This window comes from Anabrus simplex, chromosome 6 (genome assembly GCF_040414725.1).
Source record: "Anabrus simplex isolate iqAnaSimp1 chromosome 6, ASM4041472v1, whole genome shotgun sequence".
In the NCBI taxonomy this organism is placed as follows: Eukaryota; Metazoa; Arthropoda; class Insecta; order Orthoptera; family Tettigoniidae; genus Anabrus; species Anabrus simplex.
Window position 1 is genome coordinate 40,540,787 of NC_090270.1, and position 17,267 is coordinate 40,558,053.

General features: G+C 39.0%; 1 protein-coding gene across 2 annotated transcripts in view; it reads left to right on the forward strand.

The window, feature by feature from the left end:
* RpL38 (ribosomal protein L38) overlaps positions 1 to 11,999 on the forward strand; it is a 58,084-nt gene extending 46,085 nt beyond the window's left edge. For both annotated transcript variants that reach the window (XM_067148990.2, XM_067148991.2), the window contains exon 5: positions 11,939 to 11,999. In XM_067148990.2, coding sequence (XP_067005091.1) covers positions 11,939 to 11,964 — 26 coding nt within the window. In that variant the 3' untranslated portion in view covers positions 11,965 to 11,999. The remainder of the gene's footprint in view (positions 1 to 11,938) is intronic.
* Positions 12,000 to 17,267: the final 5,268 nt, after the last annotated feature.

Genomic DNA, 17,267 nt, shown 5'->3' on the forward strand with positions numbered 1-17,267 from the left:
GAGGGGCGTGCCATTCCAGCTGATGAGTCCAAATGGCACGTCTGGACGAAACTCTGCATTATGCACACGGCCTAACCACCCAAAAGCTGGTTCTATTGCTGTGATTATTGTATCTAATGTTTCCATATCCATGTTGGATAGTTTTTATATATGTATTCGGTAATACATTTTCTCACTTAACACGTTCCACGAACCTGCTACGCGGGCGTAGCAGGGGGAGAGGTGATACTCCCACGTGGCGCGTACCAGGTGGCGGATAGGGGAGTCCTAACCGGCTTGCCGGCGGACTTAGGGGAAATAAAATACCTCTCGCGGACCAAACACACAACCCCCTGTGGGTGGGGGACGCAGACGAAGAATACTCCCACTGTATCCTCTGCCCGTCGTAAGAGGTGACTGAAAGTGCGACCAAGGGATGATTGTCTTGGAACCATGAAACTACTTGTGATTAGTACCACCACGCGGAGAGCATCATGCGTCGCTTTTGCTTGCGCGTAGTACCACTATATTCGGTACCGAATAGGTTTGTGATTAGTAGCATACTGGAGCACCGTGCGGTCGGCTTATGCAGTACCTGTGATTAGTACCACCATATGGGCAGGACCCTGGGATGATAGCTACCATGGTTCTGCCTTGCCTATGATTAGTACCCACTATAGAAGGAACACCACGGGATAGGGGAAGGTCCCTGTCGTTAGTACTCTTACGTGATGAACACCATAGGTTTGCGTTGCCTGTAAATGGCGCCGCAAAGTGAGAAAAACCATAGGTCTGTATTATATGTTGCATTTCATAACCTGTGAGTAGTACTATAATGTGTGGAATACCGCGAGTCTCTGCTACTTTTGATTCGTACCGCAACATGACATATACCATGGTTCTACTTTCCTAGGGATAATTACCGTTATCAGGGGCCGATACCTTGGATTTTGGAGCCCCTTTAGACTGCAAGCATCATCGATTCCCTTGGTCAGTAATCCCATTGTTTTACATCAGTTTCTGTGAATGTAAGGCATTGCGGGTCTCATCCACTGATTGTTTTAAATTCATGTCAATCCATTCATTCTTCGTCCTCACATTTTGAATTCTGGTCAGTGGAGAATTTTGTAGTTTTAATTTGGCATTCAATTTTGTCTCATTTTGTACCATTAGGGACCGATGACCTCTATGTTAGGCCCCTTTAAACAAGCATCATCATCATCACTTAAGGGACACTGGGACTGAAATTTCCAAATTCTATATATATGGAGGTACAGCTTTGAAATTTTATATGCTTATGAATAGTCGTAATATAAACTACTGTGGGAAATTTGGGCATTGCAAGTTGATTAGTTCTTGAGATATTAATTATTTTGTACATTTTCATGTTGCAAATTATTCAAGATTTATAAAGGTCTGCCGCATTAAACCAATCGAAATAGTGTAACTTTTAGGTAATATTCTATTGAACTAAAACAATTGGAAGAAACCTACGGATTCATTTTTGAATTGCATTAATGAGTGTGAAGAAATAAAATTTTTTCAAATCCTAGTTTTATTCTACAAAAAATCTTCAATTTTTTAAGTTTGACATTTTTTTGCAGCCAGACAAAAAGTGCAATCCTAAAATCGATCCGCAGGTTTATAGTCATTGCAATGAAGATAATACATGCACATTTTGAAAGCAATATCCTAAGATTTATGATGTGTGTAACATATTGAATGCCTGAAAAAGTGAATCAGAGAAAAAAAGCCTTTTTCTAAAATAATGGACAATTTACAAGGTTTCAGGTTACCAAAGACATTAGAACTGTCCTGCAGCATAGGTGACAGCAACCTTCTGTTTTGCAGCCTCCTTCATTTTGGTCAGTTTCACCTCCCGTCGACATGCCTTCCAGGTCTCCCTTGATGACTGCAGACTTTCATACTTACTGCGATTTTCGCATCTTTTAAGTGCTTGTGCTGTGACATTGAGATACTGAAGTTTGTGTTATTCCTGATTTCAACACTCTTGTTGCACTACACCCTATGTTGAATTCTGCTGCAGCATTACAAACAGCAATTTCAAGTCTCCTCCATTAAATAAAAATCTCTTTTGGGCACTTTCTCCAGATAACAGAATGCAGAGACTCATTCTGATTTTGAGTAGCACCCCGGATGCATCTGGATAGTATCTCATCTGATGCCAGCTTTTCATAAATAGGCATAATCTTTACAACTAAAGGTTCTGAAAGCTTTTCAGCCATTTTATCACGGCTCTGTGGGGTTTTACCTGCTATGATACTTGATTGTAAAAGCACCAAGACTCAGAACCTTCAGGGCACTTCCTGTGTTGGGGCTTACTGTCAGTTGACATCTAGTGGCATAGAGTGGCATACACCGTTTTCTTCATATCTGCAATATTAGTTATGTTCTGTACTACTGCATTCCTATAATAATTTGTAAGTTTTGTTATCGTGGCATTAGTAAGACCACCAAGTTGTACACCTTTCAGCTTCCAAGTCTGTACCACCTGTCGCAAGCATGTTCCCATTCTCTTTGCTATGTGGTTGATACATTCCTCCACTAGAAAGCAGCACAATGCAGACCAACAGATGTAGAAGGCCTTTTTGAATTATTCCTATGAAATGAAATAAAGAAATCTGCTTGAATACACCAATAATGTGCGCTGATCGTGAGTCGAACAAAAGTGGGCGTTTAAAGGTCTGCACGCCAGGCATTTAAAAGCTACGCTAGACCTTTAAAATTAGCGGAATTTGGATAAAAACACTGCTATGTGATCCGCAGGGGTTAGGGGTGTATTAATATGGAAAAAAAGAAAATCAATATTTTTCATATATTTTGCCAAAATTTCAGTCCCAGTGTCCCTTAACACGTTATTTTTCCTTGTCCCCTGCAGAAACGTCTTAACGAGGTTTTACTGTATTCGGTTTATTTTTACAGCCCTGATTGTCATATTTCCCAACAAGTATGTATGGTGCCTAATTCATAACTATGACGAAGGATTGTTTTACCATTTATGTTGTAATTTTATATTTTTGTAATGATGTTGATATGCCTGTGTCCTGTACCTTAACTCTGAGTTCAGTGATGCCAACATTCTGTTCAGGCAGATGCTGTGGTAATATTCTCTGAATCAGTGTGCCATTATGTTCTTAACTACAAAACTTAGTTCCAGTGTGTTGTAATTAAGCTGATGGTATTTCCTCATAATTTTCATTGCCCCTTGTCCACCTCATGCCAGGTCGGGGTGTTGATGGCACTCCTCCACCGTTGTCTCTCCTTCCACCATTCCTCTTCAGTAATTGTATTCCAGTTCAGCCTTCTTATACTGTTCTTGACAGAGTCCATCCATCTTGCTCTGGGCCTCCCTCTTGCCCTCCTTCTTTCTATCTTAATCTCCAACACTTATTTTGGTATCCTTCCATCCTAACATGTCCAGATAATCTCAATTTATTCTTCTCCAGCCTATCACTCAGTGTTTCTACCCTTATCTCTTTCCTGACCCAAGTATTTCTCACTGTCTCTCCTTGTCTTCCGTACCATACTCCTCAGGAACTTCATCTCACCGACCTGAATTTTACTGTCATTTCTTGCTGTCGAAGTCCAAGCCTCTGATGCATACAGTATAGGTGTATAGTAAATTTTGTACATCTCTTTACATTTCATAGAAACTTCTCTGTTCCACACCAGTTTCTTACATTCTGGTAGAATGTATTTCCCCCTTGTACCCTTCTGCTGGTCTCCTTATCCAACCTTGCATCCTGCATTACTTCACTCCCCAAATACTTGAAGCATTCAACGACCTCAAGGTTTTGTCCCCTGATACTAACGATTCCTTTTCCTTCTATTTCTCCACTTGTCTTCACCTCTGTTTTGTTCTTCTCTACACTGATTTTCGTACCATATTTTTCACCATTGTTATTTAACACGTTCCCGGCGGCAGTGAATTTCGATGACTTAATGTTACGTCGTATCGGCCCACCGGTGACCCGATGCTGCCTTTAGTTATTATCGGTTCGGGTCACCGGTGACCTGACAAATTTGACTTTGTTTACTCCCTAGTATGAAATTCTAAACAATGCAAGTGCACTTGTTGTGTGCGTTATTGTTGAGGAGACATTCCAGCGTATTTACCTGTGCGACAGTGTTCCGATTCAACAATTGCGTGAAACAGAAATGACCCCGGAAATAATTGGGTCACCGGTGGGCCAATCAAAACTAGCAGTATGCCTCGATCCTTTACTTCAATTGGAACACTATGTTACCATTAGTTAACAGAAATTCGTAACTAGGACGTAGTTAGTTACTTCGCAATTCTGGGAAGTTCGCACCGACGGATAAGAGTAACATGTTTCGGGGCACATGGTGACCCGAATCGCACGGAACGTAATATAGGCCCACCCCAGTGCTGTCCTAACCCTCTTTCTTTTCCGTGCCGCCGGTGTGTCAGAATGTGAAAGCTCCATATCTAAAAAAGGACGTGAAATTGCTTGTAAATATTATATACAGAAGATAGTAAATATGTCAATAACTATTCCAATAACTCCAATAACCTCTATTGGCTTTCCTGTAGAAAGCAGATATCAGAAGGGTGGTACTCCTTAAACAACAGTCTACGATCTGCGGGCAGCAACACTCTAGGCTTCATTCACCGTAACCGCGCTAAGCGATTCCCGCGTAAGAATATAGGTCAGACAACAATCGGGACTCAGGGTGACCCGAAGCGATATGAATGGAAGATGAAAAAAACTTCCTTCGGGTCACCGGTGGGCCGATCAAAACTAGCAGTATGCCTCGATCCTTTGCTTCAATTGGAACACTGTTGCCATTAGTTAACGGAAATTCGTAACTAGGACGTAGTTACTTACTTCGCAATTCTGGGAAGTTCGCACCGACGGATAAGAATAACATGTTTCGGGGCACATGGTGACCCGAACCGCACGGAACGTGTTGAGGCCTTTAGTTGGATTTGCGTTTCTGTATTGTTGACTCCCCAGACCACTGTCATATGTAAACAACAATATTTTCATGTTCCCTTCATATCATGCCTTTGTTTCCCTCAGAATTTCATCGATAATCATTGTAAACATAAGTGGAGACAATACACTTCTGTCAGTCCAGTGTGGTTTCTAAACCAATCCGTTCTCCCCACTGGAGTCTGAACACAACTTGAACAATTCTTATATATTGCTTTCAGTAGTTCCCTTGATTGCCCTTTTTTTTTTTTCTCCAGGGTTTCTCACACCTTTTCTCTCTTAACACTTTTATCATATGCCTTCTAGATCAAGGAATAACATCACCAGATTTTTTCTATATCCTCACTGTTTTTCCATCAGTAATCTAATGGTAAATGTAGGGACTATCATTGACGTGCCCTTTCAAAATCTGTACTGCTCTTTTAAATTTCTTTTCACCCTTCCTCTCATCCTCCTTTCTATTATTCTCTCCAATATGTTGGCTACTTGTGACAAGTGTAAGTCCTCAATAATTGTCACATACCTTCCTGTCACCTTTCTTAAATACTGGTAAATCATACTGGGTGAGTTGACCGTGCGCTTAAGGACGCATAGTTGTGAGCTTGCATCCGGGAGATACCGAGTTCGAACCCTAATGTCGGCAGCCCTAAAGATGTTTTTCTGCATTTTCCATTTTCACACCGGGCAAATGCTGGGACTGTACCTTAATTAATCCTAGAACCGGTAATCGTCGCTATCGCGACTCGTTTCCCTGTTACTCAACCGGCAGAGTCTCTATCGAGATGCATTACGCAAAGCGCTGACTAATTTCGAGATAGCGCCTTAACATTCAACATCTTTATGACATATCTTGCATCATGTTGAAGAGGAAACTCTACTCTATATTACAGCACAATTCTGAAGTAGTTTAGTATGACAGTGTGTGCGGTATACACGTGGAAAAACGAGAACGCTTTGCAGACTATCATTCTGTTGTGCTTGCTATGGTTGTCCGATGTGCATTAGCTTTCGTGGCGCAAAATTATTGAATTGTCAGGAAGTAGTTAAATTCGTAAATGTTTGTTTGATCTGGACGGCGAAGGTGATAGTGACGTATTTTTAGAAGGAATTGACGATGATTTTGACAATTCGTCATGTAGTGACGAGTTATGAGCCGAGGCTAAGTGATTTTGACACTTATATTGACGATGATGTGGAACACCATGAACCAGCCACTGATGATGATAATGATAATGGCGGTAATGCAGTTGACCAAACAGAACTGAAGTGGACAAGAGTTTATCCTCCGGAGCCAAAAATAAAAGTGGAAGAGAAGTTCAAAATTCGAAGCGCGGGTGTACGAAATTGCAAAGTCGTGTCACTAAAACGTTTTGAATGGAAAGAAATATTCTATAACCTGTTGGTAATGGTAATTTTTGATGCCTACATACTCTATAGTTTGAACACCGACAAACCCCTTGAACATGAGAAATTTAAGATTAGTATTGTCGAAGGTCTTGTAGATGAAGAAACTCTTCAAAACATTCCACCTGGACCTTCAGGAGAAATGGGACATTAGCTGGTACGCCCCCTAGGGAAGAAACTGCGGTTGTGCCCTGTGTGTTCGACTGCAGAGAAAAGTCACGTACGCACTTCTGGTGCCTAGGATGTAATTGTGGTATACATAAACAGTACTACCATAAATTAAAACATTTTTGGAGGCCTATGAAAGCAGGAAGAAAGAGGAGCCACCCCGAAGGTAGCGAGGATGAATCTAAGTAGATTCACATTTTTGGTGCGATGTGCTTGTGTTATTTCAGTTCTATTTGACTTTACAATAATTCAGTGTAGTGAAACCTTTCTACATATTTTTAATCAGCACAAAATTGTGCAAATTTTGTATATAGTAAAATCTTCATATAATGTTACTTTTTACGTACACGCTGCCCAGAACTTTCTGATTATTTTGGAATACTTAGCGTGCGTTGAATACTTCGCCCATATTGCTTCAGGATACTAAATTAGTAAGTTAAATTTCCTACTACAGTAATCTTCGTCCTTTTCTGAATAAAATGACATGTTATACATGAAAATAAATTGAAAAACAACATTTTTATGAATTTTTAAAAAGATGCTTGCAAAACTCTCCTAAATGCTTGCCGCTTGAAGGTAAACCACTTGCCGGTTCCAGGGTTAAGGCCATGGTCGCTTCCTTCCCACTCCTAGCCCTTCCCTATCCCATTGTCGCCATAAGACCTCTGTGTCAGTGCGATGTAAAGCAAATTTAAAAAGGTAAGTCATTTCCACCTTTGCCATTGCAATACCACTCTCAATTTCCGTATCCTCCTGATTTGTATGTCTCAAATATTATTACAATATTATAAGTCCACCTGTTCAATACAATACAATATGATCCACTATTTCATATGGTCAAAAAATTTTTATACATAATACCTAATAATACATAATACATTTACCGCTACGCTCTTTTCTGCATCATTTCTCACTTTCAGGAGTTTATCAAGATAATCTTTCCACCTATTCTCCTCTGGGTTATTACATTTCCACTCTCTTCCTTCACTTGTTTTATGTAGTTTTTCTTTTCTGTTATTTTTTATCAATCCATGCAACATCGTTTTCCAACTCGTGTGTGAATCTTTCCCAATATTTTCTCCTTTTCCTCATTTACCACTTTCATACACTTTTAATTTCCTTATACTTAATATTATTTCCTTCTTTCCTATCCCATTTATTATTTCCTTCTTTCCTATCCCATTCTTGCCATGCTTTCTTCTTTCGTTAACATCCTCCTTCACCTTTTCATTCCACCAACATGTCTCCTTTTCCTTCACTCTCACGTTTTAATTCCTCCTGAAGTTTCTCCCGAGTTCCTTTATCTTTAAATTCCCATACTTTTTTTTTCTTTGGTTTTATTTTTTTACTCACAATTTTACCTATTGTCAATTTTGCCACCACTACCCTATGGTCTCCATCAAATGCCTCACCTGACATCCATTAACTGTAAGTTACTTTCTCTTGATTTATCAGTTTCATTTTCCGTATTGTCAAATGCAGAATGGTGGGTCTTTTCTGGTCTATAGTTGCTGATATGTGTCTGTAAGAAACGAAAGGTAGAATTAAGAATTTATGATCTGAAGAATGCTTGTTTGTGTGTGTGTTTCCAGTAGAATACTTGCTATTGCTGCTGTGGTTGGGATGTGCTATCTTTGGCTGCCTGGCGTGTACTGTATCGTGTTCTTTTGGTGCTAGTGTTCGCTGCTGCAAGGGGAATGGAGGGGTGGGTGGCAAGAGTTGTTGTCGTAGGAGTAGGGGTGAAGTTGGGCGTATCAATTATCTGCGCAATGGCGCGTGTTGAACGTTGTTTGTTGATTATTTTAAGATAATAGTTTTTTAAGGCGGGGATGGCTTTGTTGAATATTGTGTTGGTTTTTTCTGTAATCGTTTATATTGTAATTAGGATTGGTATATTGATCTAGTGATATGTATAGTTCTTCTGTTGTATTGAGTAAGGGGCTTTTGGGTTTTATATCAAGTATTTTCATGTCATTTACAATGTTTGTAAAATTGTGTTTATATTATATGATGATGAAGACCTAGCCCCCATGTCAGAGAAATTAACCAATTATATGGTTTTAAATTCCCAACCCTGCCGGGAATCGAACCAGCGATCATAGAACTTTACTCAACAATAAGAGACGAGATAACACGTTCTGCCCAGCAGATAATTTTCGAAGGCTCTAGGGGAGTTAACTCATCACGCCCGGTTAAGAGGTTAAACATCGCTCGAGATTTTCAATGGACAAAAGCAAACGAACGTTGTCAGAACATGGTAGCTTGAATTCTCGTTATTGGTTGTGCCAAGATTAGGTGCAATTTCTGGTGTAGCGGCCTATCAAAAATCAAAGCGTATCTCTGAGCGGCGCTGGCAAGTTTTGTTCATTTTTGAATTTTTAAAATTTGAGTAAAATTAATAATTGTATGAAGCTTATTAGCTGAATCATTCACTTACGAGGGGTGTTTGCAAAAATAAAAACTACTTACGTGTTTGGGATAAACCTTTTTTAATTTTCGACAGTCTCCTTTTAGGCTTATACACTTCGTCCAAAGATGTTCATTTGTTGATCCCCTCTGAATAATAGGATTGTCCAAGTCTGTAAAATATCCATCAGTGTTCGCAATCACCTCCTCGTTTGAATAAAATCTTTGTCCTGCCAGCCATTTCTTCAAATTGGGGCACAAATAGTAGTCCGAGGGAGCCAAGTCGGGAGAATAGGGGGGATTTGAAATGAGTTGGAGTCCAATTTCCATTAATTTTGCAACCACACTACTGAGGTGTGTGCTGGTGCGTTGTCGTGACGGAAAAGGACTTCCTTGTGGGCCAATTGCGGGCGTTTTTCTTGCAGCTCGGTTTTCAAATGGTCCAATAATGATGAATAATTTGCACCTGTAATAGTTGTACCCTTTTCCAGATAGTTGATGAGGATTATCCCTTGCGAATCCCAACAAACAGTCGCCATAGCCTTTCCGGCCGAAGGAACGGTCTTCGCCTTTTTTGGTGCAGATTCCCCCTTGGTAACCCACTGTTTAGATTGTTGTTTGGTCTCAGGAGTATAGTAATATATCCATGTTTCATCCACAGTGACGAAACAACGCTTAAAATAATCCGGATTCTTCTGGAACAGCTGCAAACCATCCTTGGAACACTTCACACGATTCCGTTTTTGGTCAAGCGTGAGCAATCGCGGCACCCATCTTGCGGATAGCTTTCTCATGTCCAAATGTTTATGCAAAATTTTATGTATCCGTTCAGTCGAGATGCCCACAGCACTAGCAATCTCACGCACCTTAACTCTTGTGTCATCCATCACCATATCATGGATTTGATCAATGATTTCTGGATTCGTAACCTCCACAGGCCGTCCAGAACGTTCAGCGTCACTTGTGCCCCTGTGGCCAGTCCGAAAATTTTAAACCACTTATAAACTGTTCTAATTGAAGGTGCAGAGTCACCATAATGTTTATCAAGCTTCTTTAGTCTCCTGAGGCGTTTTGCCTTTCATAAAGTACTGTTTAATCACCACACAAATTTCTTTTTCTTCCATTTCTTGAAAATCACTCTACTTCTTTGATTCACACAAATGCCAAACACAAAGTAATAGACCAATATGGCTGAAACTTGGTGTGCGTTCATTCAAGAGATGCTACTAACTAAACATGACCACGATACGCGCCGATTTTGCCATCTCTCGGACTTTGCACGGATTCTTCAAACCACCTTCGTACGAGCATGTAAGTGGCATAGCATTACAGATAAATTAATACATAAATAATGAATAAATGAATTAGTGTCCTATCCACTTAAGAATTGTCAGAAGAGGACTCCTAATCATCTTCCACTACATTAGAGTATTTCCAGCCACTCCAAATTTGTTATTCAGTTTATTCTTAGATATCTTTAAGTTATGTTCTGAAATAAGATAATTCCACAACCTACCTGGTACAATATAAACAACATTTCACTGTTTATTTTTTTAACAAGGGAGTAAAATTGAAATGTATGATTAAAATCACATCTAGGTATCTTGGTAAATGTAGAGAGCATTTTTTTAGCTGAAGAAATATATTCAGAACAACAAATTCCCCCTGTGATATATTAGCGATCTTGTTTCATTGAAATTAATGGAAATAATTACACACAAACAAAAACATCCGTATTTGCTATAATATACTTTTCTTTTTACCAAGTACTGTCAACTCTGGCTATAATGAACTTCTGCAGATTGAAATATTCTTCCAGGCAGAGTGAAACAAGCGACACAAAAATTATCTTAAAAGTACTATAGAAACAGTTCTGTTAAAGACATATTGTAAATTGTTCAGTAATGAGCCCTGAAGAAATCTGTTATGTGCTGCTATTGACTGTACATTATTTTAATTCAACTCTGCTTAGAAGACAAAGGTGGAGGATACAGAAACATTCATTGATCGGCTTGCCTTCTTTCTTACCCCCTGGTGACCCAGATGTGTCCTGTATGGTCAAATACACTTAATTCAGAATTTGATAGAATTTCCAACAAGAGGTTGTCTTTTTGAGATTAGAAGGGTGGGTCTCTGACCTTGCCTCCTGGAGCCCCACCTGTTCTTAATTTTGGCAGATTTTTCAGGGATAGGCGGGTTATATGCTACACTGGCTGTATATTTTATTATTTGACTTTCAACACTGAACAACTCTTTCAGCTAAAGAAAGGGGCGCTTTCTCAAGGGTAATTGCTAATGGCTGGGGGCCGGATATGGCTCTTGAAATGTATAGTGGCATAGCAATATCAAGAGGACCAAGACAGAGCTTGGCAGATATCTCCATTAATATTAGTTGCAATAAAAAATGCACATTACTAAAGATGTGCAGAATAGAATTTCCAGTCAAATGTCTTATACACATTTATCATACAAGCTTTCATAATAGAGGGATATTTACTATTTTGTTTCCATCTGCGATCATTGCCGACCTGGAAGTATTGTTCAAGTCTTCACAGTGACATATTTAATGCCAGTGGTGGTGGGTGTCATTATTGTCTTTTAATAATTGCAAAACTGTGTGATCAGCCCGTATTGATCTGGATGATTACCCAAAAGAGAATAGCAAACCTGTCAACAGGTGCAGTGGCTAGTTGTATACTCATTGGATGCAATTTACCTCTATATATTAGTATATAATTTATATGAAATAAATATGGTCATCGTGCCTGCGAAAACTACTATGTGATAATATTTTTGGAGATATACTGACCCGCAGCATAATATGAAAAGCAAGAATTCTACAATATTGAACCTTAGGTGACAGAATCTTACTGGCCAAAGTTCTAGGCTAAAATATTAAGCATATTGGTTTTTGCTGGTGCAACAGCGATATTCTCAAGAGGAATAAAAAAGTAACATATTTAAATGCTGATTTCTTATGGTTATTTTTTCTTTTGTTTCAGGTCTCCAGGTTAAGGAAGTTAAATAACTTTGTACATTCGTGAAATAAAATCTTAAAATGTATATTTGTGTATTTATAAATTTTGTACATCCTCTCTAACTCGGTAATATTCATTATATTTACCCAATCCTTCTTATACCAGATGTATTCCACAGCATCTGCAGATGTGGATTTTGAAAACTTTTTTTTTCTTTCAAAAATATGGGTTCTGGTAATCAGGTGCATTGTTCCAAATGCATGGCAATGCAGCAATGGCAGTTTCATGTAACACATCTTTGCTGATATTGTCTGTGCATTGCATATACCGCACTATCAGCCTTTTCAAAATTGCAACACATGATTGTACAGTACTGTACAGATAGGCATTCTTATTATATTAGTAATATTACTGTTTAACTTTCAGAATACTTGTGGTCACTCATTTTTTTATAGTCTGGTACTGTAATTTTTGGAAATACCGTATTTGCTCGCATGTAACTCGCACTTTTTTGACGAAAAATAAGTGTGAATATTTTCAGTGCGTGATATATGCGGGGATTTGGTGTGCAAAAGATTGTATTCCTGAAAAAACATACAATTTGCATTGGGCTATTGAAACAAGACAACTTGCATACTTACCATATTCATTGTTACTGCCTTCAGTCTCAGAGCTATTCTCGTGTGCATCATTCTGGTCGCCATATACTGCATTGTCCAGACTTCCATCCAACGCATTTGCAATGCCCGTCTTAAAGAAACTCTTCACGGTAACGTCTGTCGACACCATAACCCATGTTAAGATTACTTTCAATACCAATTCGCAATGATTTTCATTACTTGTAACCCGTGCCTGCATAACCCAATTACACGAGTTCAACTAACGGCCTCTTTATCTTGCCTGCTGGTGTCAGCTCGTGCTCCCCTACTGCCATCCATTCGGCGTACAGTTTAGTAATGTCCTTAAAGGGCTTGTTGATGGAAACATCTATAGGCTGCAGACAATGTGCGAGTCCACCAGGAATTACGAGATCAGTTTTCATTTCCTGAAGACTTTTCTTCATGTCTTCTACAAAGTGTCCGGAGAAACTGTCCTGCATTAGGAGTGCTGGGCGTCAAAGCAGTGCCCCTGGCCGTGCTCCCCACACCGTACAGACCCAGTCCTTGACAAGAGCTGTATCCATCCTTTCTCTGAACTCATATATGTATGGCTTTGGGAGACTTCTCTTTAGGCACTGTTTTTCTTTTGAAAAGAATGTACGGTTGCAATTTTCTTCCGCCTGCGGTTATTACTAGCATGGCAGTGCCGTGCTCTTTTTCACACCCAGTTGTACGTACAAGCACGCTAGATTCTCCCTTGTTGATGGTGGTGTCTCATCACATGTCGAAGTTTATCAGGGTTTGATCTGCATTGCCAATTTGAGGTAAGGTGATACTGTTTTTCTTCCACACGGCGATGAAAATGATGATTTTTGTCACTGAAATCGCTCGTCATTCTCTGGCTGAAAGGTTCGTCTTCGCAGACACTATCCCTTTCGTGTCATGAATCTAACGATCCAACCCTGTCTCACTTTCAGATCTGAACAGCTGATTTCACCTTTCATTGCTAGTTTGCACGCTTTGAAATGTAGCGAGTTAGGTATTTTTGTTACGACAGCTAGAATCAACCGTTCTGCAGGTAGAAAGAAATGCACCACCTTCTTGTACTGTCACATACAAATTACTGTAACAGCAATTGGTACAGTCCCAATATTTAATGTAGACATGTCAACAGAATGCCCAAACTTTATTTTCTGTGTGTACCCTATGTCTTTATGACGTCAGAAATTACTGCGAGTTATGTGCAGGGATTATTTTCCCCTAGAATTTCAAGTGTTTAAAGTGGGGTGTGAGATATACGCGGTGGAGAGTTATATGCGAGCAAGTACAGTATACATAAATTTAATAGTGTAGTAAATCTTGTTAAGAAAGTTGTGATAAATTCTATTTTGTTGCCATGAAGTGCAATTTCATTTTATTTTCAAAATCATCTTCCACTTGGAGGCTGCTATACTTGACTACAATCATTAATTATGCTATATAAAAGTTAGACTTCATGTTTTTTAAGTTAGAAATTTTTCAGGTTAAAATATGAAATCTGAAGTATTTACAGATAGTTGGTAGAAATGAATTCAAGTTTGCCCAGCGGAGTTTAGATATTTACAGTCTTTTGTTGTGGTAGTGTAAGTGCTTCTTTTGATGCATACTTTGGAGCCACTGTGACAGGAGGTGCTTCACTTGATGTGTAATTTTGATCATGCTGGGAATTCCTGTGAAAAGAGCATTCTCTTATAATTCTTAGAATAGATCCACCTCTTATTTTATGCTAGCAGATAGTGGGAAAGGGTAAGAAAGTTCTTCACAATTAATAAAATTACCTTTCAGCGTCCTGACAGTCAAAGAAAAGGTGAGTACCTTTGGAGTACGTTGAAGTCAGGAGCAGCTGATAGGTGTTTCTAAACATGACTTGATATTATATAACTTTTCTCCTTTCTGTTACTGACACAAAAAAAATGAATTATTTCAAGAATGAATTGCACTCTTCTTATGGCTAGGGTTACCAGCTCTTGTAGAAAAAATATACGGAGACTACCAGTTTGTCAGATGGAGTGCGGGCAAGGCAAGCTATAACAATGACCTTGTAATTGGAGAGGTAAATGCACAAAAAGTCATTTAAAAAGTGAAAGTTTACAGAAGAATGGAAAGACAAGTTGACACTGAGTTGGGAGATCAGTTTGGCTTCGGAAGAAATGTAGGAACTTGTAAAGCAATGCTAACTTTACGTCTGATCTTGAAGGACTAAATTAAGGAAGACAATCCCACGTACATGGTGTTTGTAGATCTAGAAAAGGCATTTGATAATGTTGATTGGGCCAAGCTATTTGAGATTCTGAAGGTGATCGGGATCAGATACCGAGAAAAGAATTATCTCTACAAAAATGAGTCGGCAGTAATAAAAGAATAGAAAGCTTTGAAAAAGAGGTAGAAAGGAGTGAGGCAAGGCTGTAGTTTGTCCTCTCCTTTTCGGTGCTTACATAGAACAGGCAATAAAGGAAACCAAAAAGGAATTGCAATCCAAGGAGAGGAAATCAAAACCCTCAGATTTACTGATATTGTTATTTCATCTTGCTCTGCAGAAGATTGGAGAAATTACTGAATGGTATGGAGAGTCTTATGAAAGGAGTAAAAGATGAAAATAAATGGTAGAAATGTACAGTCTACTCCGCAAGGATTATTACATAATATGGTAGTTTCAGTGCTGCTATTCTTAGCTACAAATGATTCTGGAGGAGAGATGTGTTCATTACGCCTGTCAGGGTCCACCCTCCCCCCTAGAAGTATATTTACTTTTTATGACCTAAAGTAGTGGTCCAGGTGCCATTATCCATTCTTCTGCCAAGGATCGCGGACATCACCAACCATTGCAAAAGAAAAAATACTAGAGAGGCCCGTGGAGTTTGACAGTGCCATGGCATCGGACAGTAACCTTACACTTTTTGAATTCCTCCTGTAATCTCAAGGCTTATGGCAAGAAATTAAGGTCATTTATTAGCTTTAGCGTATTTTTGCACATCCAAGCTAATTTGTCACGAGAAGAGTGGCCCCTAAATACTCCCTTCGAGAAACTTTTCTATCGCCACGGCGCATGCTGTCCCCACTGCTAGGAAAAGAAGTATAGCCATATCAAACCAACAGTTGGCAGCAGTTCTATTTACCTCAGCGCTACCCGAGGAAACCTAAGTATTAAACAGAGGACAGTCGCCTCTGAATTAGAATTTTATGTAGTGATCATTTTCATAATATTTCATTAGTTTCTTTATTCATTGATATGGTGAATTAGGACACAATACTTCTTTAAATTGCAAGAAAAAATAAAATATTGTTTTATTCCTTGAACCGACATCACTGATGAAGGAAATGATATTCCCGAAACATGTATGGTAAATAAGGTGTATTGGCAAGGCGGACTCAAGTAAAAACTATTTTAAATAGTTCTTTAATAGATTCACATAGTGTTGACTCATGTTACTAACATTGCGGAGTAGACTCTACAGCTTTGCCAAATAAATAAGTCCAAAACAAAACTAATGGAGTCCAGTCAAACAAAGTCAGATGATGCAGAAAATATAAGATTAGCCTCTTCAGTCCCAGGAGACAAAAATTTGGATTTTGACAGTGATATTCACTAGAGTGGATAATAGGGAATCAGAGATGTTGAGAAAAATTCCAGAAAAAATATTCTACTGATAGGGTGTCCAAAATTGATGGTGTACATATGTACACCTCAGGTTTTTATTACATAAAAATATTTAACAAAATTATACATATATCTTATTAATGTTGAAAAGTATGGTACATTTACACCCAGATTAAATCACAAAATTACATAAATGCCTTAAACTAAAAATAGAAGGTATAAATTTGACATGAGAACTTTATGTAATAATAAGCAAGATGTTCCTCAATAACCATGACGTCAGTGTCAAAACCAACCTATAACTCTAAAAATACTTGAAAAATGCAAGCATACTGTACATATTACATTGTAATTACATGCTCAATCATTACTTAACATGGTATTTCATGAAACAGTTGTTCTTGAGGACACACAAGTACATATTGCATTTTACACACATGATTCTTGATTTGGACTTGCATCCTGGGAACCTACACTTGGATGGAAAGCTGTCATTTGAATACTTGGGAAAATGTCCGTACATATCAAATCTGACTTCCGGAATAGGCTGTGATATCACTTTACGGTATTTAGAGGCTGGTTCTTGTTCTTCCTGTTCCCTTTGTGCACAGTCCTCAATGCCAACAGTGTGCAGTCCTCTCGGTGAGTGTCTGACTGACTGTGAAATTGTTTCAGATCTAATCAGGGCATTAGCTGCATGGAGACGGTATTGTAAGAGACTCATTTGTTTTCTCTTAGGGATATCTGATTTCCAGCAGGCCCTTCTGTACATTAACCAGCCGTTGACAAGGACAAGGTCTACAAAATGGTTGAAGACTCGTACTGTCCATCTTTTTGTTCGTACAGTACATCTATAGTATGCCAACAATCTGTCGCAGAGGTCAGTTCCCCCCATGTTTGGATTATAACTCCTTGTTACTGCTGGCTGTGGTACCTCAATTTTCTTTTTTCCTGTTTGGACCAACGCATGCATGTGGCCTGTGGCTCACTTCCAACACAAGTTGACAAAAATGTAACACATTTGTGGTCTTTCCATTTCAGAACACAAACTTTTCCATCTTCCCTAACTTTCTCATCCCATTCCCCTCTTTGCAACTGTTTGTCACCTTTCAGCTTA